General features: G+C 41.3%; 1 protein-coding gene across 5 annotated transcripts in view; it reads left to right on the top strand.

Moving 5' to 3' along the window:
* clcn2a (chloride voltage-gated channel 2a) overlaps positions 1–24,174 on the top strand; it is an 83,373-nt gene that overhangs the window by 39,001 nt on the left and 20,198 nt on the right. For 4 of the 5 annotated variants that reach the window (XM_089007581.1, XM_089007578.1, XM_089007577.1 and 1 more), the window contains 11 exons: positions 1,451–1,619; positions 8,610–8,741; positions 10,560–10,688; positions 11,040–11,173; positions 13,257–13,337; positions 14,241–14,264; positions 16,021–16,099; positions 16,675–16,800; positions 19,816–19,900; positions 21,611–21,712; positions 22,745–22,847. In XM_089007581.1, the coding sequence (XP_088863707.1) occupies positions 1,451–1,619; positions 8,610–8,741; positions 10,560–10,688; positions 11,040–11,173; positions 13,257–13,337; positions 14,241–14,264; positions 16,021–16,099; positions 16,675–16,800; positions 19,816–19,900; positions 21,611–21,712; positions 22,745–22,847 (1,164 nt within the window). Of the gene's footprint in view, positions 1–1,450; positions 1,620–8,609; positions 8,742–10,559; positions 10,689–11,039; positions 11,174–13,256; positions 13,338–14,240; positions 14,265–16,020; positions 16,100–16,674; positions 16,801–19,815; positions 19,901–21,610; positions 21,713–22,744; positions 22,848–24,174 lie in introns of those variants that run through there. The other variant, XM_089007582.1, reaches the window with a different exon arrangement.

Below are 24,174 nucleotides of genomic sequence, written 5' to 3'. Positions count from 1 at the left end.
ACTTCTACTGGGCGTATTTTAATAAGATTCCACCGCATATAGCTATATTTTACGTTTTAAGACTCGCGCTGAACATTCAGTGACGAGTCCGTACGTGACGTCAGAAAAGGACCGCCTCCTCACTGTAAAAAAGACGCATTGTAGCGTCTTTCCATCACGTCAATGTATTTTGCTGTACTGTTTTTTTTTAAAACTATGTCTTACACCCAAAAGCCGCCAGCAGAGGGAGGCAAACTCAATGGAAAGAATGTATCAGAGCTGTGGAAACGAGCTGATTCATTCCTCACCGGAGCTGGTCGCCGTTTTTTTGAGACATCCCCCCCCCCCGCCCGTTTGCCTCAAAATGGCCCAAATAAATTCTTTAATCGATTGCAAACACGTATGCTTTGCTCATCAGGCCTATTTGAATCATATTCATAACTGGATGTGTAACAAGAAAGCATATTCTCCGAATCTGAAGCCATTGTTTTGATTCATCAGCAATGCAAGACGTCTTGGCGTGACGTCACGAAAGGGGGGCGGGACTTTCTGAAAGTGCCCAATTCGCAGCTCAATTTTTTTGCAGATTTTTGACACTAAGTCCTTTTTATTGGTGTTTTGCATTTGAATAAAAATATCATACTGCATGTTTTGGGTATTTTAGATGCTATAAAATGTTTTTCCGGTGTCAGTTAAAAAACAAAAAAGTGACGTCGGTTGTCCTTTAACTCATCCACTGCCATTTACTAATTTATTCGGGAATTGAAAATATGACGTAGAGCGCCATTCCCTAATTTGTTTGGTTTTTGTTTTTTTCATGCATGGGTGCCGATAAAGCCATGGCCTCTGGCAATGTTTTTTTTCTTTTCCACAAGTAGGCAGCATTTCCTTTTTTTTTTCATGTTAGTGCTTTCTTCCAGCTACAGCTGTTGTTAAAGTGCCGTATAAACTAATATTTATGTATTGCATTGTATTTTGGACAGGCACCCTCATTTCAAGCTCATATAACTCCAGACCCATATAATTTAGGAATTAACTATTTTTTTCCTGATCAAAGAAGACAGTCTAAGGTTTCTTACGCTGCATCGAATGTTTATGTAGTCCTAAAACTCAATATTCTGTGGATCCTGGTATTCAAGTGAAAATGACAAAAACCCTGGCACTTAAGTGGGCTCATTTTTGCACGTCTGGCAGTGAATGAGTTCATTGGGGGGGATAAAAACATTTTAAAAATACATATCTAATTTTATTCATGTTCTTTTTGTCTTTTTTTGATTATCCTGAAGTGTGGGGTGCATTAGGAGTGCTTAGGAGTTTCGTGCATTAGGAGTTTCGTGCCATCCTTGAATGGTCATATTTTTGCAAGAGAAAGAAAATACAGTATGTTATCATTTTGTTGTTTGCTTCCAACCCTTTATTGTCGGAAAGATGTTTCCCCCTGTGTTCATATAAACGTTTGTGACTCATCCAGATGTATGGGCGGTACACTCAGGAGCTGGGTGTCTACGCCAAGGTGGAAGCGGCCCGCCTCCGGGGAGGCAGCGTCCGGAACGGCGGAGGTCTGCGGCGGAACACGAGCGTCCGAAGTCGTGCCGCAGATCTGCAAGAGTACCAGAGGGACCCTTGCGCAAAGTGCCAGTGTAAGTGCTTTTCTGTTTTGTTCATTTGACCTTTCCTTTCAGAATCAGAATCAGAATACCTTTATTCGTCCCGCAATGGGGAAATTTGCAGTCCACAGCAGCAATTGAAGAGGGATGGGGTTGGGGTGGGAGTGAAAGGATAGAAAACAAGATATTCTAAGCATAACAAAATAAAAATGTCAACTGTATACTGTGCAAATATAGATGTGCAAAAACCGTTCTATAAACAAGACTGTACATAGTGCAGAATCAAGAAATGCATTTAGATATATTGCAACAACCCATATTTACAAGTGTCCAGTTTTTTTTTGTTTTTTTTTTCACATGTGATCATTGGGAATTGTGAAGCCTGACAGCAGTCAGTAGGAACGAGCGGCGGTACCTCTCCTTCTTGCAGCGCGGGTGTAATAGTCTCTGGCTAAAGGAGCTACCCAGAGCTGTCAGGATGGGCAGGAGGGGGTGGGAGGGGCTGTCCGTCATAGCTTTTAGTTTAGCTAGCGTCCGTCTGTTGCCCACCTCCTCTAGAGAGTCCAGCGAGCAGCCCACGACAGAACTGGCCCGCTTGACAAAGCCCTCCAGTCTTTTTCTGTCCCGGGTGGTGATGCTGCCTGAGCAGCAGACAATGCCATAGTGGATGGCTGATGCCACCACAGAGTCATAGAAAGTTTGACTGTCATTCTTTTGAAGGCCAAGGCAACGTACGACATTTACTGTACGTCATTCAGCGTTTTATTGTATTTGCTCTATAGTTACTGTCTGTGGTCTTTTCACCAATAATTTGGGTCAATTTAAATGACACCTGTCAATTCCAACACATGGTAAAATCCATATTGTGCAAACATATATACAAAAATGAAATCCTGAAGCGATAGAAAAAAAAAGAAAGATTTGAAATCGTTGTAAAAACACAGATAGGAAGTCAAAAAGCCTTTCTCTGATTTGCTCGTGATCAATGTTGTTGCATTGTATTTGAATTAGTAATTGTTTTTATAATTACAGTCAAATTCAGGAATAATGGGAAGTGGGAATTAAATATTTTTTAAATCATGTATTTTATTAAATTGCTAAATTCAACATAAATAAATTCATTATTTAAAACAACCATTTTGAAAATATTTATATTAAAATACATTACATGTATTTCTCAGAGCTTAGCGTGTTTTTTAGGGACAGTGGTAAGCACAGTGCACATATGATCAGGTTGTCAGGTTACAGGGTGCACGCAAGGGCTAAAATGATTGTAAATGCATTATGTAGACTAGAGACTCTCTAAATCAGGGTTGTCAAAGTCATTTTTTGCCGCGGCCCACATTGTAGTTATGGTTTCCTCTCGAGGGCCGTTATGAATTCGGGGAACCCATTAGAATGTTTAAATCCCTTCAAATATTACATATAGAGCACACAGCAAATTAATGAATAACTCGTTTTCAAATCTGAAGTCAAGAATAATGACTTTTATTGTGGTTGACATCCAAAAATATGACAATTTGGCTCAGATTTTAGCAATCATTATTGAATTTAACAAGTTTGATATGCTTTCGCGGGCCGAAAAAAATGATGTGGCCTTGACTTTGACACCTGCGCTCTAAATGGTGTCAGTCTCTTCTTTTTATTTTGAGGTGTGGCTTGATTCGTCTTAAGTAATTGTTGTTAATGCTGAATCTTTAGGAATGTAATATTTTCGTCTACCTTTCTCTTGGCAATATCCAGAGAATACCAATTGTCACACTTTGCAAGGTGGTGGTGGTGGTGGTTGGACCTCAAAAAAACAGGCAGGAGTGAAGAGCAGGATGTGTCTTACAAATTGTACATGTATTAAAGTCGGCAGGAACACCATCTCAAAGAATAAAATCATTAGAACAAAAATGTCCAAAGTAGCAAACAAAACCATGAGTAAAACATGACAAGACGAAACAAACCTGGCAGGGTGGAACAAACAATGACCCGACACGAATGGTTGTGCCGGGAGTCCTTTTAACTGCCAATGATTAAAACGACCAACACCTGTGCAACTGCAGGCGGGGCCCGACAGTGCCAAGCGTTGGTCACAAACCGAATCATGACACAAATGACTGTGAATGTTCTTTTTTCTCTTAAATATGGATCTGGCAAATGTGTTAGAAGCACATGTGCAACCTTCCCAGGGGACTTGCACATCTACCAGTGCTTTGGATAAGTGAAGCAGATTCCAGCCTTTGGCCGTGTTCGCACACAAGAGAGACTAAATGAGTCCAGCGATGCTTCTTTTAGCTGACCCAGCTCTCACTTACGTAGTGTAAACGTAATGGTAAAATGAAAACCCTGACCTAGCTTTGTAGCAACTGTAAATTCTGTCATTTCCTCAAATTTAGCACAAATCAGTTCTTTTATTCAGTCAATTTGAGATGAATATGACAAGGACTTTTGTGTCTTTCATTATTTCCCAGAGTGGCTTTGCAAAAGCAAACGTCTTCTCATTAACGGTAGATGTACAAAAGCCTCTCTGCAAACATTCCACTAAATGAAGTTATTTGTTTAGGCGCGCCACTGATTGCCTTTTGGATCTTGAAGCTGTTTTTTTCTTACTTCTACAAACGATTATTCTCCCGATTTGAATGGAATTGCTACACCAAGAGACAAAGTCGGACGCCGGATACATTCCCAGAAGGAAATAAAAGTATGTTATACTTAAGGGGACAATACAGTAGATAGATTAAGATACTGCGTTTGTACTTTAGGAGAGGGTAGGAACACTTTTGTATCATGATGATAGTAGCTTTCGTTCTCCTTATTTTGGGCACAAACCCATACTGGCTAAATTAAAGCAACATGTTATACAGTAAAGTCTCGTTATATCGATATTCAAGGGAGTCCGAAAAAATATCGATATAACCGGGACTATCGATATACAGTAAAGTCTCGTTATATCGATATCGATAGTCCCGGTTATATCGATACTATTTCTATGCACGCACGGAGAAAATTACATGCAAACAGGGTCGGATATATCGATAGTCCCGGTTATATCGATATTTTTTCTGACTCCCTTGAATATCGATATAACGAGACTTTACTGTATCCGATATCGATATAACGAGACTTTACTGTATATTGAAGATAGAAAAAAAATGCCTATTTGGTAACATTGTGTAAAATTTTTTGTTACAGTAGAGACAAGTGTGCAAAATGAAATGCGAAATCCGCAAAATTCTCACACAAATCAAACAATGTGGCTGTTGTCTTTTATTTGCAACCAGTTTAGAATCCATCCATCCATTCATTTTCTGTACCGCTTATTCCTCATTAGGGTCACGGGGGGGGTGCTGGAGCCAATCCCAGCTGTCTTTGGGCACAAGGCAAGGGACACCCTGAATTTGTTGCCAGCCAATCGCAGGGCACACAAAGACACACAACAGTCACTCTCACACCCTATACCTAAGGACAATTTAGAGTGTTCAATCTGCCTGCTATGCATGTTTTTGAATGTGGGAGGAAACCGGAGGACCCGGAGAAAACCCACGCGGGTCCGGGGAAAACATGCAAACACCACACAGGGAGGCCAGAGCGGGACGCGAACCAGCGACCTCTGCACTGTGAAGCCGGTGTGCTAACCACTCGACTACCGGGCCGCCCCCAGTTTAGAATAAAGTGACAAAATCACAAAATAGAGAAAAATGGTTCGAAGCTATGATCACAGAGAGCCATTGACTCATGAAGATGCTTCATACAGTATTCATGAAACGGCAATACAAAAACATTTATTTTCTAATACTGTATATGGGATATAATACATTCAAGACCAAGAAGGCTCATTAATTTTCCCATGATAAATTGCTAACAAACTGCTGAAAAAATGTTTTTGAAACGCACAAAAAAAAGTGTATGTATATATACGCTCCCCCACTTTACGAACGAAATCGTTCCGAGCAGTCGGTCGTAAGGTGAATTTGTTCGTAAGTTGCTTCAGTGCTATATTTTGTATGGAATGTATGTTTAAGTCATACACTGCGTGAAGCACAGTACGCAGCCAATCGCAAGCGAGCTCGGCCGGAAAAAGGTGCGCAATACAAAATCTAAATTACAGCCTCTCTGTCTGAACATACCCACAAAAATGTTCGTATGTATTGTTATTCGTAATGTGAATGTGCATAAATTGGGGAGCGTCTCGACTGGCAAGACTAGTTGGAAATTTTATGTGAAGTGGGGTAGTCGATATCTATAGAATGTAGCTAGTCAACCGTAACTTAGGTACTTTTAAAATCAAGCAGACGGTGACTTGATTGATCGACACTCAAAGTCAAAACTGAGTAACTTTTTCAAGGTAACAGAGCCAACACTGACTTCAGATTGTACTGAAAGGACAACCGCCGCCTCCGGACAAGTTGTGTCCATAATTTGTAAAATGACTTCAAATGACTGTATTTTACGAAGATTCCACCGGATATGGCCTTATTTTACGTTTTGAGACTCGCGCTGAATATTCAGGAAGTCTTGTTTTTGTGTTGGATTGGATTGGATTGGATTGGATGGATTGGATATGCCTTTATTAGTCTCACAGTGGAGAAATTTACATTTCACAGCAGCAAAGTGATGAAAGGAATGAAAGTATAAAAACAAAATACATGAGCTGCTGGAAAGGCAGCCACTCTCGCGGCGCCGTCTTCAAGTCAAAAGAACAAAAAAAAAACTAAATAACAAAGTCCTGACGTCACGTCACGTTTGGACCGCCCCTGACCTGTCATGATCTGGTTGACGACCAACGGGGGGCGCTGTCGCCCCCGCCTGCACCTGCACAGGTGCTGGTCGTCCCGATCAGATTGGCGACCAGCGGGTAGAGACGTCAGCCCTGCCGGCAGCCTCGCAGGTGCTGGTCGTTATAATCAATAACACTTAAAAGGACACCTGGCACGATCATCCGGTGCCGATTCATTGTTTGTTTGCTGCTTGGTTGCAGCATGCATCGTGTACGTGTTTGTTTAACCTTGGCGGGCTTTTACTTTTGGTCTTCTTTTGCTACTTTGTATTTTTTCCATTCAGATCATTTTGATGTTTTACATTTTGTTCCTGCTGACTTTATTTTAATACAATTTGTCAAACAACCTCCTACTCACTCCTGCCTGCTTTTTGGGATCCGAACCCACCATCACCACCTCGCAAAACGTGATAGAATGAATCGGCCAACCATCGGATCCCGCAGGTACATCGGACCCGTCTCATTTCCACCCTGTGCCTGGCAATGCTACGTCCACGTTAGCGAAAGCCTCGTCGCGTTTGAATCGCGTCACTCGACGAGCCGCAACGTCCACGTAAACGTCCGGCCGAGACCTCCTTCCAGGTGGCCGTCCAGGGTGACCCTGGGTGACTGGCATTGCATGCCCACGTCCAGCCACGCTGTCGTCGTGCATGACGAATTCAGTCTCATCCACGACGAGCCGTGCAACGTCCGCGTCAATGTCAGTCCGAGACCCCACTCACCGCTGGATCCCGGAGCGGCTCTGGACTGGTCTCGTTCCTCCGGAGCCGGGCAGTTCACGCCCACGTCGGCGTCCGGCCGAGACCTGGTCCCATACGGCCGTACGGGGTGCCATTCTGCGCCTGGCAGTTCGACGTCCACGCAGAGCCATGCGCCATCGCGTGAACGTGCGAGAGGGATCGCACTCACGCCCACGACGATCCGTGCCGCGTCTTCGTCCACCCCAGGCCGAGTCCCATTCCCATCAGGCCGCCGCCCGTCGTGTGCTGGAGAGGCAGCGGTTGCCCTCTCCACCGACCGTTCCCTGGCGAGTGGACCTTTTTGGGAGACTGTTGGGACTTCTGGAAGCAGCCCCTTGAAGGGGGGGTACTGTCATGATCTGGTTGGCGACCGACGGGGGGCGCTGTCGGCCCCGCCTGCACCTGCGCGGGTGCTGGTCATCCCGATCAGATTGGCAACCAGCGGGTAGCGACGTCAGCCCTGCCGGCAGCCTCGCAGGTGCTGGTCGTTAAAATCAATGCCATTTAAAAGGACACCTGGCACGATCATCCGGTGCCGATTCATTGTTTGTTTGCTGCTTGGTTGCAGCATGCATCGTGTACGTGTTTGTTTAACCTTGGCGGACTTTTACACTTGGTTTTCTTTTGCTACTTTGTATTTTTTCCATTCAGATCATTTTGATGTTTTACATTTTGTTCCTGCTGACTTTATTTTAATACAATTTGTCAAACAACCTCCTGCTCCCTCCTGCCTGCTTTTTGGGATCCGAACCCGCCATCACCACCTCGCAAAACGTGACATGACCGAGGAAGCGACACACAATGTATTTTGCTGTACTTTGGTTGGTCTGAAAACTTCTTGTTGATCCCTGTTGATGGCAAAATTAGAAGGAAAACACATAAATAACACAATGGTGAATCGTTGTGTGTTGCACCAAGACAACTATTTGATATTCGCTGAACAAATTCCAGCAGACAAATCAGCCCATTTCCAAAGGAGCTCTGGCGCCATCTTCTACATTTTCCGGGACGCTACACATCAGTCTTGATGCCTCAAAATGACCCGGAAGAACTTATTTAATCAATTGCAAACATTTATGCTTTCCTCTTCAGAACTATTTGAATCATATTCATAACTGGGTGCGTAACAAGAAAGCATCTTCTCCGAATCTGAAGCCATTGTTTTGATTCTCGAGCAAGGCAAGATGTCTTGGCGTGACGGAAAGAACTGGGGGCGGGACTTTCTGAAAATGCCCAATTCGAAGCTCAATTTTTTTGCAGATTTAGCACACTTTAAGTCATTTTTATTGGTGTTTTGCATTTGAGTAAAAATATCAGCCTGCGTGTTTTGGGTATTTTGGATGCTATAAAACGTTTTTTGATGTCAGTTAGGAAACAAAAAATGGTGTCGGTTGTCCTTTAAGTGCAGATAAAAAAGTCCTTTTTGTAGGCGTGATTCATCTCACTACAGCTCACAACGGGCCTTAAAATACTTATTGAAATCCTTTTCTTTTATTATCCTTTCTGTCTGCATTTAAGCATGCGCATCCAGCTGTCAGAAGTTCTTGATCTCGCGAGTGGGTGAGGATTGGATCTTCCTCATCCTGCTGGGGCTGCTCATGGCGTTGGTCAGCTGGGTCATGGACTACGCCATTTCCTTCTGTCAAGAAGGTAAGAAAGAGGCACAAAGCACACCCAAAACTGTCAGGATCTTTGAAGTTGAGCTGCATTATTTGTTTACAGACTACGCATGGATCTGGAGCATGGATGTACAGCCCCCCAATCCTCAAGGGCCCTTCTCCAGCTTATTTTAAATGTCTCCTTCTTCCAACATCATCAGGCTTTTGCAAAGCTTACTGATGAATGGATAATTTTAATCAAACGTGATGAAGGAGGGAGACATCTAAAACTAGTCTATATGGGTCCGTGAGGCTCCCTGAGCTAGAGCGTGAAGCCGTTAAACCTATTTGGATTTATTCTTGTGTAATTTCTGTGCTGAGCATGTCATATCCCATCATAGACCCAATGTTGGTCATTTCAAAGACAAGCACAGGCCTGTTCTGATCTATGAGTAGAAGGGCTGCGCTACTGTGTGAGTGGTCACAGTTGACTTCAGAAATGTCCAATCAAAGCGGCTCTTTTCATCCCCTTTAAATGCACATGTCTCGCTTTTTGCGGAAGCGCATTCGTGCCGTGGTGGCCACTTAAACCCCGATTGCTCATCGGACCGCCAGAGCCCAGCAGGAACAAAGGAATGATTTTACCCATTGTTGACATATTTATGAATTCAATATGCCGCTGGCTCGTGGTGAATGCGGACTGATCAGGCATGAGCTTTTGATTGACTTTCTGCCAGTTTTTGGGGCGTGGAGGATAAGTGTAGTCCCAAAAACAGCCCTAGTTTGAAGCTTGATTCTACTTCAGTTAATTCTAAATGTTAATTCTTATCAAACCAGTGGCGGGCCGTGAATTTCATCGCTAGGCCTTCAATAGTGCTATGTCTGAATTAATCCAGACTAAAAAAAGTGCGCTGTGGTTTACTACAAGTCTACTAGAGGGTACCATTAGCAAGGATATAACTGACTGACCCTCCTTAATGATGTCCATTTTTTCTTGAAAAGTCTGTCTTAAAAATGGCTTTAACAGTAAATCTGCAACAAAATCCATTTCTTCTCCTTCTGGGTTCTCATTGTGGGTTGACAAAACCGCCATTAAATCAGTACGATATATTTGCTTACGCAGCTCTCTACTGATAAAATGTGCTAGCGCTGGCCAGTATGTTCTCGTCTGAATCGAATGTATTATTATTATTATTACAGTAAAGTCTCGTTGGATTGGATTGGATTGGATGGATTGGATTTGCCTTTATTAGTCTCGCAGTGGAGAAATTTACATTTCACAGCAGCAAAGTTATGAAAGAAATGAAAGTAGAAAAGCATAACATAGGAGCTGCTGGAAAGGCAGCCACTCTCGCGGCGCCGTCTTGAAGTCAAAAGAACAAAAAAAAACTAAATAACAAATAACATGACAACACAAAGACACAGAGAGACATTCATTCTTAAGCACTTTCTGTACCCTCTTCGTTACATAAAGCAGTTCCAGATGAAAGAGGAGAGGATCAAAGCGATATCGTTATATCGATATCGGATATATCGATAGTCCCGGTTATATCGATACTATTTCTATGCACGCACGGAGAAAATTACATGCAAACAGGGTCGGATATATCGATAGTCCCGGTTATATCGATATTTTTTCGGACTCCCTTGAATATCGATATAACGAGACTTTACTGTATTATTATTATTATTATTATTATTATTATTATTATTATTATTATTATTATAACACACATATACATGGAGTTGGACAATGTGTACAAGTCCATGGTGTTTGAATAATTTTGCAAGATGTAAGAATGTCATTGACACTGATATATATGCGCGGTGTGTGTGCGTGTGTGTGTTTGTGTGGCGCACGTGTGTGCAGCACAGAAGTGGATGTACGGCGGCCTGCATAGTAATCTGCTCATGCAGTACATCGCCTGGGTCAGCTACCCCGTGGTGCTCATCACATTCTCCGCAGGATTCACCCAGATCCTCGCACCTCAGGCCGTGGGTGAGGTGCACCTTTCAAGATTTGATCGGCGTCGACATATGTTTGGCATCAGCCGATTGGTTTTGGCTGCCGTGTGTTTGAACAACGTGAATTGCCTCTGTAATGCACCATCAGGCCTCCAAGGGCGTAGACGAACAACCTTTTCATTCGCGTGTCGGCGGGCAATCCAAACAATATCGCTGTGATAACTCACGCGTGCGGAGGATTATATGAGTATCAATCAGTGCTGCACCTCACCCCCCCCAGCCTCCTTTTTTTGTTGCTCGTTTATTCCGCTTTAATTTCTTTCCTTCAACTCCTCTTTTCTCTCCACTCCATCATGGCAACATTTGGCGTTGTGTTGTTTCTCAGGCTCAGGCATTCCGGAAATGAAGACCATCCTGAGGGGAGTTGTCCTCAAGGAGTACTTGACTTTTAAGACGTTTGTAGCCAAGGTCATCGGGCTCACCTGCGCTCTGGGCAGCGGGATGCCTCTGGGGAAGGAGGTAGAGGATCTCTTGCCAACTTTGATGTTTGACAGCTTCCTGTCGAGAATGATGTGCTTTAGGAATGTTTCTATGAGATTTCAAGGCTGGTCAAAGCAGTCTCACTTTCATTTCAAATACAGTGATACCTCAGATTACAAACGCTTTAGCTCACGAACGTTTCGCCTTACGAACATTAAATTTGCGAGAATATAATCTTGGGAGACAAACTAGTTTTCGGCGGACAAACCAAACCACACAGGTGGCTGGCGGACTAGTCTTTCTTTGAGTGCAGACGGAGTTTGTTATCGAGTGGAGTAATTTTGCTAAACCTTGTTAAGCCTAAAAAGACATGAAAGAAAATTACGGTCGAGCAGAAGAAGGAGATCATCGAAAAACACCAATGAGGTGCGCGTTTGTGTGACTTAGCATCCAAGTACCAGTACCCTAAGTCGACCATTGCTACGTGCGGCTAAGGGTATTTCTGTGTTGTCTAAGCAACGGTCTCAGGCAATAGAAGAGGTTGAAAAACTTCTGTTAATTTGGATTAACGAAAAGCAGCTAGCAAGGGACAGTGTGAGTGAGGGTATCGTCGCTGAGAAAGCACGGCAACTTCACTCGGATATCATCAAGAGGCAACTATCAATGACCATCTCAAAGGTAAATAAAATGACTTTATTATTCAGTCCAGTTTATTTCTTTAATTACAATACCTTAGCAATTTTATTATACATCATAAAATAAGGTACATTTTGTGTAGTTTTAATATAATAATAATACATTTGATTTATAAACGCCCTTCAAAATCTCAAGTCACAGAGTATTATTTAGTAGAAAATTATGTTTTATGGGGACCTGGGAACGGATTATTCTCATTTTAATGTTTTCCTATGGGAAAGTAATTAAGTTCGTGCGCTGAGGTATCACTGCAATTTTAAAAAAGCTATATGAGGTGATTTCTTGTGTTATCGTAGTAAGACAGAAATCTCGTACGTCCAAATGTCCTTTTTTCTTGGCCCCCACTACAGGTACATCTATTTTCTTATGTAAGCATTCTTAACCAATTAACTCATTCACTGCCAGACGATGTGAAAATACATTTATCTGTCCACTCCAGTGAGGGGATTTTGTCATTTTCACTCAAATTGCAGGAGCCACAGAATATTGTGTTATAGGACTTCATAAACATTCAATGCAACATAAGAAACCTTAGACTCGCTTCTTTCATCAGAAAAAAAGTGTTAATTCCTAAGTTATATGGGCCTGGAGTTACCTGAGCTTGAAATGGGGGTGGCTGTACAAAAGACAAATGCTGCCACCTCGTTGGAGGCAAAAACATTGCCAGAGGTCTGACCGAGTCTTGAAACGCACATTTTTTCGGGAATTGAAAACATGACGTGGAGCGCCATTCCCAAATTTGTTCGGGTTTTGGTTTTTCTTGCAGGGGGTGCAGATAAAGCGCTGTTCAGACCTCTAGCAATGTTTTTTCTGGCCTTCCACGAGGGTGCCACATTCCTTTTGTACAGCCACCCTCATTTCAAGCTCATATAACCCGAGACCCATATAATTTAGAAATGAACTCATTTATTCTCATGAAAGAAGAGAGTCTTGGGTTTCTTATGCTGCATTGAATGTTTATGTAGTCACAACACTCAATATTGTGTGGGTCCTGGAGTTTCAGTGAAAATGACAAAAACCCTGGCACTGAGTGGACACATTTTTGCACTGAATGAGTTAAAAATGGCCCGCTGGAATGACGATTAATAAATTAATCGATCAACAATTAATTGCTTCTAAAGTGAATCGCTCATTATTTTGGATACTTTAAAAAAACCTTTGAATTTCAGCCTCGCAACAGTCAATCTCTGATTTGTGTTGTCCCCCGTGAACGTCGATTTATCTTTGAGTTGAATGAAAACAAAAACACACAAGAACGATCAAATATGTTGAGGAGTTTAAAAATAACTTTTAAAATGACATGTACAGTATGAGTCAAAAGCTGAGATGCACTGTACGGTATTTGTTTACCGAGCACACAGTTTTAAATAGAGGCATTGAGATCATTTTGTGTTCCACTAATGCGCCATTCTTCTCCATCCTGCAGGGACCTTTTGTGCATGTGGCCAGCCTGTGCGCCGCCCTCCTCAGCAAATTTATGGCAGCTCTTTTTGGGGGAATCTACATGGTGAGAATGGGCTTCATCTATTCATGCAACTTCTACTTTTTTTAATTTTCATCAAACTCAAATGACTATTTTATTACATCAAAATTCAGCGGTGCAGCAATCAATGTGTCCATTAATTGACTTAATAACCCTTTTAACAATAATAATGGCATTGCACATTTTATAATGCTTTTCTTTGGGCCAAAAGTAGTCATTTCGTGCCATTTTGAGATAGCAGTTGACTATATGTACCTGAAATGCTTGTCGCTGTGTTAAAATATGTTTTCAATGTGTTTACACTGTCTGTCCATATAAAGTGTGAATATTGGTAAAAGTGAATTGGAGGCAGAAAATTACATTTTAAAGATATATTTACTGCACATACAGTAAAGTCTCGTTATATCGATATCGGATATATCGATAGTCCCGGTTATATCGATACTATTTCTATGCATGCACGGAGAAAATTACATGCAAACAGGGTCGGATATATCGATAGTCCCGGTTATATCGATATTTTTTCGGACTCCCTTGAATATCGATATAACGAGACTTTACTGTAGTTCTGTATGTGTCAGATTTTAATGTCCTTTCCAAAAAAGGTCAAAGGATGTGCCAAATAACAGCAAAAAAAATCTGGATCCTTCACAATTCACAATGCATTTGACCGATCCTTGATGTCAACAGGACAGATTCTCAATGACAGAGGCCGGCAATGCCGAGGAGACAAAACATCACTTTCAGCTAGACTGAAATAGCTTGAGGAGGTCAAACTTCCATTTCAGTCTGGGATGATGTTCATTCATTCAGTCCGAGCGAAACTTTTTGCTGGAGTTGATTTGCGAAAAGGTAACTTCTGCACACCTCCAAGACTCAAATATGTCTCTCTTTCCCCCTTTGCATCTGCTACCATGACCGCTAAAGGAAGAGCCCTTCGAAGGAAGCAAGGTATAATGTGTGGACAATTCCCATTAATGTGAATTATCCAAAGCATTTTGAGGATTTTATTCCATATCTTTGCTATGCAGCTACAGGGACATCTATTAACCCTATTTTTTATGCGCAAATAATGAGAATAATGATAACCTATCTCTGGATTTAAAAAATATATATATTGGTCTTGGGGCATGGAAAAATATAATAAGCACCCATTGTAGTGATTGATGTGCAGCATTAATATAAATTAACTCATTCACTGCGAGACGATGTGCAAAGATGTGTGCACTCCAGTGCCAGGGTTTTTGTCATTTTCACTCAAATAGCAGGACCTACAGAATATTGAGTTTTAGGACTACATCAACATTCAATGCAACGTAATAAATCTTAGACTCTCTTCTTTCAGTAGAAAAAAGGTTAATTCCTAAGTTATATGGATCTGGAGTTATCTGGGCTTGAAATGCGTGCAATGATACAAAAGGCAAATGCTGCCCCCTCGTGGGAAGGAAAAACATTGACAGAGGTTTGACCAGCGCTTTATCGGCCACTCCCCCCTAAAAAAAACCAAAACCCGAACTAATTCGGGAATGGCGCTCAACATCATATTTTAAATTCCTGAATAAATTTGGGAATGGCAGTGAATGAGTTAATTTGAATTATTTGCTGCAATGCCCGCTCATCGGTTTTATCCAAAACAGATTTAGTAACAGTGAACGCGTATTTGCATGTTATTCATCTTTTTCATGCACTTGGTACTGTCAAAAACACATGCAAGTAAAAAAACAAAATAGTCACATCATTCACATTGATGAGTGATGCAAAGAAAATATTTAGCATCATTTATGATAATGATATGATCATATAATTATATCCATGTCTAATTTCTCTAAAATCAAATTTTTTGCCCCCGCTGCAATAAAAAACAAAACCCGAACAAATTTGGGAATGGCGCTCCATCGTCACAATTTGCAAGGTGGTGGTGGACCCCAAAAATGGAGGCAGGAGGGAGGAGCAGGGTGTATTTGACAAATTGGATTAAATGAAGTCAGCAGGAGCGAATTCTCAAACAGTCATCAGAACAGAAAGGTCCAAAGTAGCAAACAAAACCCGGACTAAAACATGACAAGAAGAAACAAACCTGACAGAGTGAAACAATGACCTAACACTGAATAGTCTGGGAGTCCTTTTAACTGCCGCTGATTAAAACGACCAACACCTGTGCAGCTGCCCTACAGTGCCGCCCATTGGTCGCAAACCAAAACGTAACATCCACGTCATGCTTTTCAATTCCCGAAAAAAAATGGGAATTGCAGTGAATGAGTTAATGTTATAGAAAACAGCATTTGAAGAGCTGAAAGCCCTGAAAATGTTAATATCCTCTTTGTCATCACTTGAATTATAATGGACCTCAAGCTTGATATCAAGGATATGGATGAAATGCACCAAAGACTTTCTATACAGCACGGCCATTTGCAGGCATGACTGAATGAAGCTTCTCCATTTGTTGCAGTGCGTCATCGCATCAGCATCGTCCATCATTCTGTGCAAACGCATCCTTCCACGATTTCAACGTGTCTCATATGGAACCTCATGCATTGTGACAAGAAAACAGCAGCTTTGTCATTCAGCATTTTGCTTGTTGGTGTTGGGCGGGGGGCGGGGGGGATAAGTCCCCATTGTTAGGAGTCCAATTCTGCCATAAATCAAGTACCACTCGCACTGTTTATGCATTTCTATTTTTGTTCCATATCTGATGCCGATGGGACAGAACGAATTGAGAAACACCGAAATGCTGTCGGCCGCGTGCGCGGTTGGCGTGGGATGTTGCTTTGCCGCACCTATTGGAGGTAAGGTGACATCTAGGGAAAGCCTTCTAAGCATTGTATCTATTTCCTTGATATCCACCTTACGCTCTGTGGACCACTTCAGTCTTTGTCCTCACGAACATGACACTTCAGCATACTAGTAGAACTTACCTATAATGTTTATTGCATTACTTATGTCACATTTGGCCCATATGGGTGTGCGATGAAACATTCCATGCACCAATAATAACCTGAAAACTTGTAGTAACCACTGTGCCTGAAATATTCAAACCTTTAAGCAAACAGACTTTCTTCGTGAAAATTAACTCATTCACTGCCAGACGATGTGCAAAAATGTGTCAACTGTAGTGCCAGGGTTTTTCTCATTTTTCACTCAAATTACAAGACCGACAGAATATTGACTTTTGGGACTACATAAACATTCAACGCAGCGTAAGAAACTCTCTTCTTTTAGCGCTTTATCAGCAACCCCGCAAGAAAAACCAAAACCCGAACAAATTCGGGAATGACAGTGAATGAGTTAATAGAAAATGTGCATTGATCACGATCATTTTCATTTTATGTGTCTGTTTTGTGTGCGTCCACACCCACCAAAGGAGTGTTGTTCAGCATCGAAGTCACGTCGACGTTTTTTGCCGTGAGGAACTACTGGAGGGGCTTCTTCGCTGCTACCTTCAGTGCCTTCATCTTCCGAGTGCTGGCTGTGTGGAACCAGGAGGAAGGTACACCAGCAGAGAAAAAAAAAATCACCTCAACGGGGTGTAATAGTGCAATGCAAAGGGTTGAGTAACAAATGATAAAGTATAAAGAAAGAACTTGACTCAGGGATGATTGTCTTTGCAGTCAACGGGAGCACGATTACCCAGAGCGACCGCCAGGAGTTGCTTTGCAAATCCCACTCAAAGTTATTCATGCTCCTCACCCAACTTTATTTGTTTACATATGCAAAATAGAAGATAAACACTGCCCCTGAAATTTGAGTCCTGCCCATCGGTCGGCGATATAATTAACTTTTATCAAACTTTGCACCACATATATTCTAACACAGATATTTCCAAAGTCAAATGCGGCGCGTGGTCAATTTTGATCCGGCCCGCAGCCTCCGTCATAAAATCAATAACATTTAGCCCGCATATAGAATTAATACATTTGGCAGTCGCGCTGGTACCTGCTTGTGTTAAGTGCTGTCATCTGTAGGCTCAATTAGGAACAGCAAATTAGTTTGACGCATTGACTGAATGAGCCCCCCAATTTTCTAAAATGGTGATTTTCAATTTTTTTCTCCATTTTCTAAAATGGCGACAATCAACAAAAGAAATATCTTCCGTTCAACTGTTACAAAAAAAAAACGTAGTGTAAAAAAAGTGAAGTGAAGTGAATATTCCATTTTCAATGTAAATTCAATTTTGATATGCATGATTCAAATGAACCAAAACGACATTCGTAACTGCCATTACCGAATTTGTTCGGGTTTTGGTTTTTCTTGTCTTGTGTACTGATAAAGCGCTGGTCAGACCTCTGGCAATCTTTTTCCCTCCCACGAGGGGGCATCATTAGCCTTTTGTACGGCAACCCCCATTTTAAGCTCAGATAACTCCAGACCCATATAACTTTGGAATTAACTATTTTTTTCTGATGAAAGAAAAGAATCAAAGGTTTCTTATGCTGCATTGAATGTTTATGTAGTCTTAAAACTCAGTATTCAGTGGGTCCTGCAATTTGAGTGAAAAACCAAAACCCTGGCACTGGAGTTGACACATTTTTTGCACATCATCTGTCAGTGAATGAGTTAAAATGATAAAAGCAAATGCGAAATACAAAATAGTGTCCGCCCCCTACATTTTTAACACACTAAATCTGTTCCCTCTTGCAAAAACTTTGGACACCCCTGCTCTAACACTTTCATGTCTCATCTATGAATAAACTAATCGCAGACTTTGCAAATAACAAATGTTCACTTGGATCACGACACTTATTACTAGTTCCCAAATCATCTTCTGATATTCTTAAACACTTGGTTCCTAAAGTCTGTGTCGGCTCTCAGTCCTATAGGGGTGGTCCATCGATGAAAAGGGTTCTTTAGCCGTCATCTGTTCTTCTTTGAAGGTGTCACACATTTTGCTCCTCATCCAAAGCGCTTTGTCACCGAACTTCCAGGACAACTTTAGTTCGCTGACGAAGCACTTTGGATGAGGAGAAGTACAGATGACGGCTGAAGAAATCTTTTCATCGATACTAGGTTCCTCAACTGTTGTTACTCCCACGAGTGAAGCCTCCTCTTATCTGCTCGCACTTGCGGTAAAGTGATTACAAAAAAACACTCCCCCCAAGATGGCCGACACCCTGTATACACACCAAAATGTCTAACCCCAAATTAAATACAACTTTAAGCAAGATATAATTTTGTTCATGTATTTCTTTATCAGCATATTGACAAGGATGAGATAAATACTCACAAGTATACATTCTTCATCCTCAGGGAATAAAGACGAACATTAGTGAGGTTTGCTTCGAAGTTTTGAATGGTTCTACATAGAGCAGCGATGACCAAACCTGATTCTCTAAAGCAGTGGTCTCAAACTCGCGGCCCGCGGGCCGAAAGAATATATTTGCGGCCTGCCTTGATATGAAAGATTAATGTTAGTGCAGCCCGCATGATTGATATGAAGAAACTTTTGTGTGTGGAGCTGAACAAACCGCTGAACAACCATGGAACAAACCACCATTTTGGAGCTACAGAGGGAATTTAATCACAGATTTGCAGACTTCCAGACTCACAAAGCCACATTTCAAATTTTTGCGGACCCATTCTCTTTTGATGTGCTAGATGCCCCTCCTGTGTTCCAAATGGAGCTCTGTGACCTACAGTGCAACTCTGCACTCAAAGCCAAGTTCAGGGATGAGAATGGAGAAGCAGACAAGCTTGGGCAATTTTTAAGAGAGTTAACCCCCAGCTTCCCTGAACTTTCCCGAATGTTCAAGCGGACCATGTGTCTTTTTAGGAGCACATACTTATGTGAGAAGCTCTTCTCCACCTTGAACGTCAATAAGTCCAAGTACAGGTCCAGACTTACTGATGAGCATCTTCAAGCCCTACTCAGAGTCTCCACTGCCTCCTCCCTCGAGCCAAACGTGGCTCGACTTTGTGAAAAGAAGCGCTGCCAGGTCTCTAGCAGCGAGAAGTAGGCAAGAGAAGCCATGTTTAGGACAGTTCATGTTCAATATTTTATTTGTTTAGAAAGTTAAAGGTTAAAGAACTGTGAATACAGAAATTTTTAGTTTTCCTGTGTTTGTTTTCAGTCGTTTGTATCTGCCTTATGATCATTATAATTATTTTATTTATTTATTACTAGTCAATTTATTTTTTATTCATTTTTACATTTATTCATTTAATTAATTTTTTGTATGTTAAAAATAAAGATTTTGAGAACATTGGAATGTTTTATCTGTGCTTTTCTTGTGGAAATCCTGATGCGGCCCAGCCTCACCCAGACTCTGCCTCCAGCGGCCCCCGGGTAAATTGAGTTTGAGACCCCTGCTCTAAAGCATTTATCGAGCCTTTTTTAGACATCTCCCCTCTCGCAAAACACTTGATTCAAATTTTCAGCTCATCAGCCAGCTCTGGGAACCCTGATTCTGAGCCCAATTGTTTCAATGCTTTAGACAAGATTTGATTACACAGTGATGGATAGCCGTTTGGCGGCGTTTGTTGGCTAACCTCGATTGTTTTGTCCCAGAGACCATCACTGCCCTCTTTAAGACTCGCTTCCGCCTTGACTTCCCCTTCGACCTCCAAGAGCTGCCGGCCTTCGCCATCCTCGGGTGAGTGCTTGCCTTCAGAGCCGTCAACTGATCCCCGAGCTGTTTGCATTTTGGGCCGACAAAGGACGTCTCCTTCGTTTGAGTGTCCTCATTTGCATTCCTGGCAAGTTGACTCCATTTGTGTTTGATGATCCGGGCATGAAATTAACTTTTTTTCCCTGTTGGTTTGCCTCCATTTTAAACAGTTATCTTTTTCAATCCAGTGTTCCTCCTACTCTATTGGGGTTTGTTTGTTGACGCACTTGATCTCAAATTTTTGAGCAACAATTTTTTTATTTTTTGGGGGCACAATACAGCAGTGTTTGCATTTAAATTTCTATGCCGTTAATGTGGTCGTACATTATACTGCAACATTGTGGCATAGAGGAAATCCCGGAATATTAGCGTCATTGCTAATGCTCCTTCATCCATGTGTCAGCTGTCTTGCAGCCTATGTTAGCATTAAGCTAATAGACTTTTATTAGATGAAAGTACAGTCGACCATTGCTACCATCCATTGACAACTACCATCACAAAAGTAAATAAAACGATATTATGATAACTGTATTATCAGTAGTTAATTTATTTAATTGCAATACATACAATCGCACATATATTATACATAAGATAAGGTATATTTTGTGTAGTTTTAAGTCTTATTTAGTAGAAAATTATGTTTTATGGGGACCTGAAAATGGATTATTCTCATTTTTGATGGTTTCTTATGGGAAATAAATGTTTGGCAAACGAACCTTTCGCCTTACGCCAGTGACGTGCAGTCAGTGGAGGCAGGTGAGGCAGTGCCTCACATGTCATCATGGAAAGCTGTCATGGAAATATCAAATGAAAAAATAAATTAAACAGTTAGATGTATTTAGTGATTTGTACTTTAAAGTTCTTGTCCATTTAACTTCGCCGTTTTAGGATTTTTTTCAAAATCGCTGAATTTTCACATTTACCGTTCAGATACTAAGTAGAGACTAGCAGTGACGTCATTGATGACGTCAGTGCCTCACCAGCCATGAACCTCACCGCACGTCACTGCCTTACACACACTTTCTGGGAACCAATTGAGTTCATAAAATGAGGTATCACTGTATATAATTCAGATGAACATGTTTGACTTAGATGTGCTGCGTTAGGGCTGTTGCTATTGAATCTTTTTCGAATTGATTATTCCGATGATTGTGATTATTTTTGTTGTTTTCTTGTATTGTTTAGTGATGAAGAAAAACAGCTAAACAACAATCAAGCAGCAGCGTCATACAAGAGGGATTATGTTATACACACCAACATTTATTTGTTTATTTGTGTATTTATCTATGTATTTATTTTTGTAAGTGTGTGTATAACCACGTGACTGGTCGTTTGCTGAGCACTGAGAAACTGCGACTTCATTTTCAGTAGACAGCGGGTGGCAAAATGGCCGCCCGGGTGAGGTGGAAAAAAAAAACGGGTGGATTATGCTGCCTAATTCAAATTCCTTCAATGTAATATTCAACAGGATGGCGCGTTTAGACGAGTGAGGGCAGTGGAAAATGTCATATTTGACATCTCCCTTAAGAGGGTCCATCTTTGACTCACAGGTTTTCCACTAGTAGCAGCGGGGTTTGGTCGTAATCCCTGTATACCAATAATTAATAATAATCTGGAAAAAATCAGAGGATGTACACCAAAAAATGAGTGCAACCATTTTATGGGTTTCCTAGAATCATTGGTTTTGCGTTACAGGCTCGCCTGCGGTTTCGGCGGCGCCCTCTTCGTCTACCTGAACCGGCTCATTGTGGAGTGCATGAGGAAGCAGAAGACTATTAACAAACTCTTGCTGAGGAAGTAAGTATCTCATCCTTTTTCACACAATTGGGTGTCGCCCTCACACTAGCCCTCTAATTGTTCCGGCGCGGTGAAAGCAGCATAACTATAGGATGTCGTTGAGTTGAGACCCCCAGGATGACTAAACTTTATCAGGGAGGAATCTAATTTTTTTTTCTCAAGCTAGTGAATCAATCAAGATAATTACATATGGGTGTTAACACACACACGTACACACACACACTAAATTTTAATATCTTCAATATAATATAATAATAATAATAATAATAATAATAATAATATTATTATAATAATAAATGTCCAGCCAATAATCACATACAGTATGTCTTTGTTCCACTGGATACCACTGGATAATCGTTGAGAGACATGATAATCAGTAATCAGATTATCTAATATCTTCAAAACACCCCCTACGATAGGATAAATTACTCAGTTTCAAAGAGTTGAAGAGTGTCTTTGTTGAGCATTCAGGTTGCCTTTTACTGATATGTATAACCATCATTGAGTTGAACCGAGCTATGGATATAAAAGGTCCTCACATACCGATAATCGGGTTATCACACTTTTGATCAAAGTCAGCAAAGGCTATTCCATATATTGAAATGATAATTTTGAGAAATTACCATGTGTAAAATGATTCTTTTTTCCCCTTGCAGCTCTGCTAAAAAAATGCCCTTGGGGATCATTATAACTGTTAAAGATGTTTAGCTTTTACGATTATGTGGGAGGTGTTTTTTAAAATGTATTTTTTTATTTTTTTTCTGAAGTTGAAAGACCACATTGGAGTTGCATGAAGACAAGAAGCAACATTTAAATCAATTGAGATTAAAATACACCGCTCAGGACTCAAAAGTACACACGGTGGCTCCGGAGTTGTGCTTAAAATTGGCCTGGCGTCGTGTTAATTGGGTCATTGAGTCTCGCACATCACACAGAAGCTATTTTAGGATTCTGCTCCCTCACCACATGCGCTTGGAAAATAAAAATCTGCCCCCGTCTTGCTGGCGAGCGCACCCATTAATGGCCCCGTAGTCCGTCTCTTCCTGTCAGGCGTTTGGCGTATCCGGCGCTCGTCACTCTGCTGGTGTCCACACTGACCTTCCCGCCGGGGATCGGCCAGTTCATGGCGGGTAAGGTGAGGATGACACATGTTCTTTTTTTTCTCTCTTTTCTGTAAGAAATACCAATTTAAAAACGTCAGCAGTGTTAAAGGGCCATATTGATTTATTTTGAATCACAAAAGGTCAAAAAAGGTGAAAAAAACCTTCAAATGTGTATGTCAAATATGTTAATATCTTGGTCTGTGTAAGCTCTCAGTCGTACAGGAGTGGTCCATCGATGAAAAGGTTTCTTCAGCCGTCATCTGTACTTCTTTGAAGGTATCGGACGTTTCGCTTCTTATCCAAGAAACTTCGTCAGCAAACCAAAGTCTTATACAGTCTATCATTTCTTTCTTGTATCTATTGGAAGGGTCCCTTTTTAGTTGCTCATAAGTGGAAGAATCACTGATTAACCTATTTATTTTGTCTTCATGATCAGATGTGTTGAGAAGCACTTTACACCTACCCTTGTCTGCTGGCAAAATAGTAATATTTTTATCTTTTTGTAGAGTAGTTAACGCCTTTCTCTCTTCTAATGTGATGTTGGACGGAAGTGATTTGGCACTTCTAAGAAGGGCTGATATTTTAATGCGCAGATCATCTGCCTCTGCATAGGAAAGTTTGTTATTTTTAATAGCCGATTCAGTAGCTGTGATGTAGTCTATTGTAGGTATAGTTTTAGGAGTTACTGAGAATTTTAAACCTTTGGTTAGTACCGCCTTTTCTGTCTCTGAGAGATCTCTGTCTGACACATTTTTGATCCAATTCTCCCTTGAAATCTGCTTATACCTAATTTGTCCCGTTTTTAGACTGTCTCCAAAAGTTAGAAAAAGGAAAACATTGACAAACAGATGTATTTTAGATTATACTCAGGGAAGGCCATGTCATGCATCTATGGCCTGCCAAAAATACATAAAGAAGGGTTCCCCCTCAGACCCATTGTTTGTAGCATTGACTCCTCTACATACAATGTAGCCAAATATTGGATTGGATTGGATTGGATTGGATTTGCCTTAATTAGTCTCACAGTGGAGAAATTTACATTTCACAGCAGCAAAGTGATGAAAGGAATGAAAGTAGAAAAACAAAATACATGAGCTGCTGGAAAGGCAGCCACTCTTGCGGCGCCATCTTGAAGTCAAAAGAACAAAAAAAATGAAAAAAAATATTTCAAAACTACGTATTTTAGCTCTGTTGGTTGGTAAACCAGAATATCACGTAGAGAACACCACAGGGTTTGTAGAGAGGATCAAAGACCTCATATTGGAACCTGAGGAAACATTGGCATCTTACGATGTGACTTCTCTCTTTACATCTGTCCCAACCCCAGCAGCAGTCTCAGGCAAATGAAAAACAGTATTG

The sequence above is a fragment of the Hippocampus bargibanti genome, linkage group LG11 (genome assembly GCF_051943395.1).
Source record: "Hippocampus bargibanti isolate YZ-2025 linkage group LG11, ASM5194339v1, whole genome shotgun sequence".
In the NCBI taxonomy this organism is placed as follows: domain Eukaryota; kingdom Metazoa; phylum Chordata; class Actinopteri; order Syngnathiformes; family Syngnathidae; genus Hippocampus; species Hippocampus bargibanti.
Note: the sequence above shows the minus strand (reverse complement) of the source record. Positions and strands in the feature narration are given on the sequence as shown.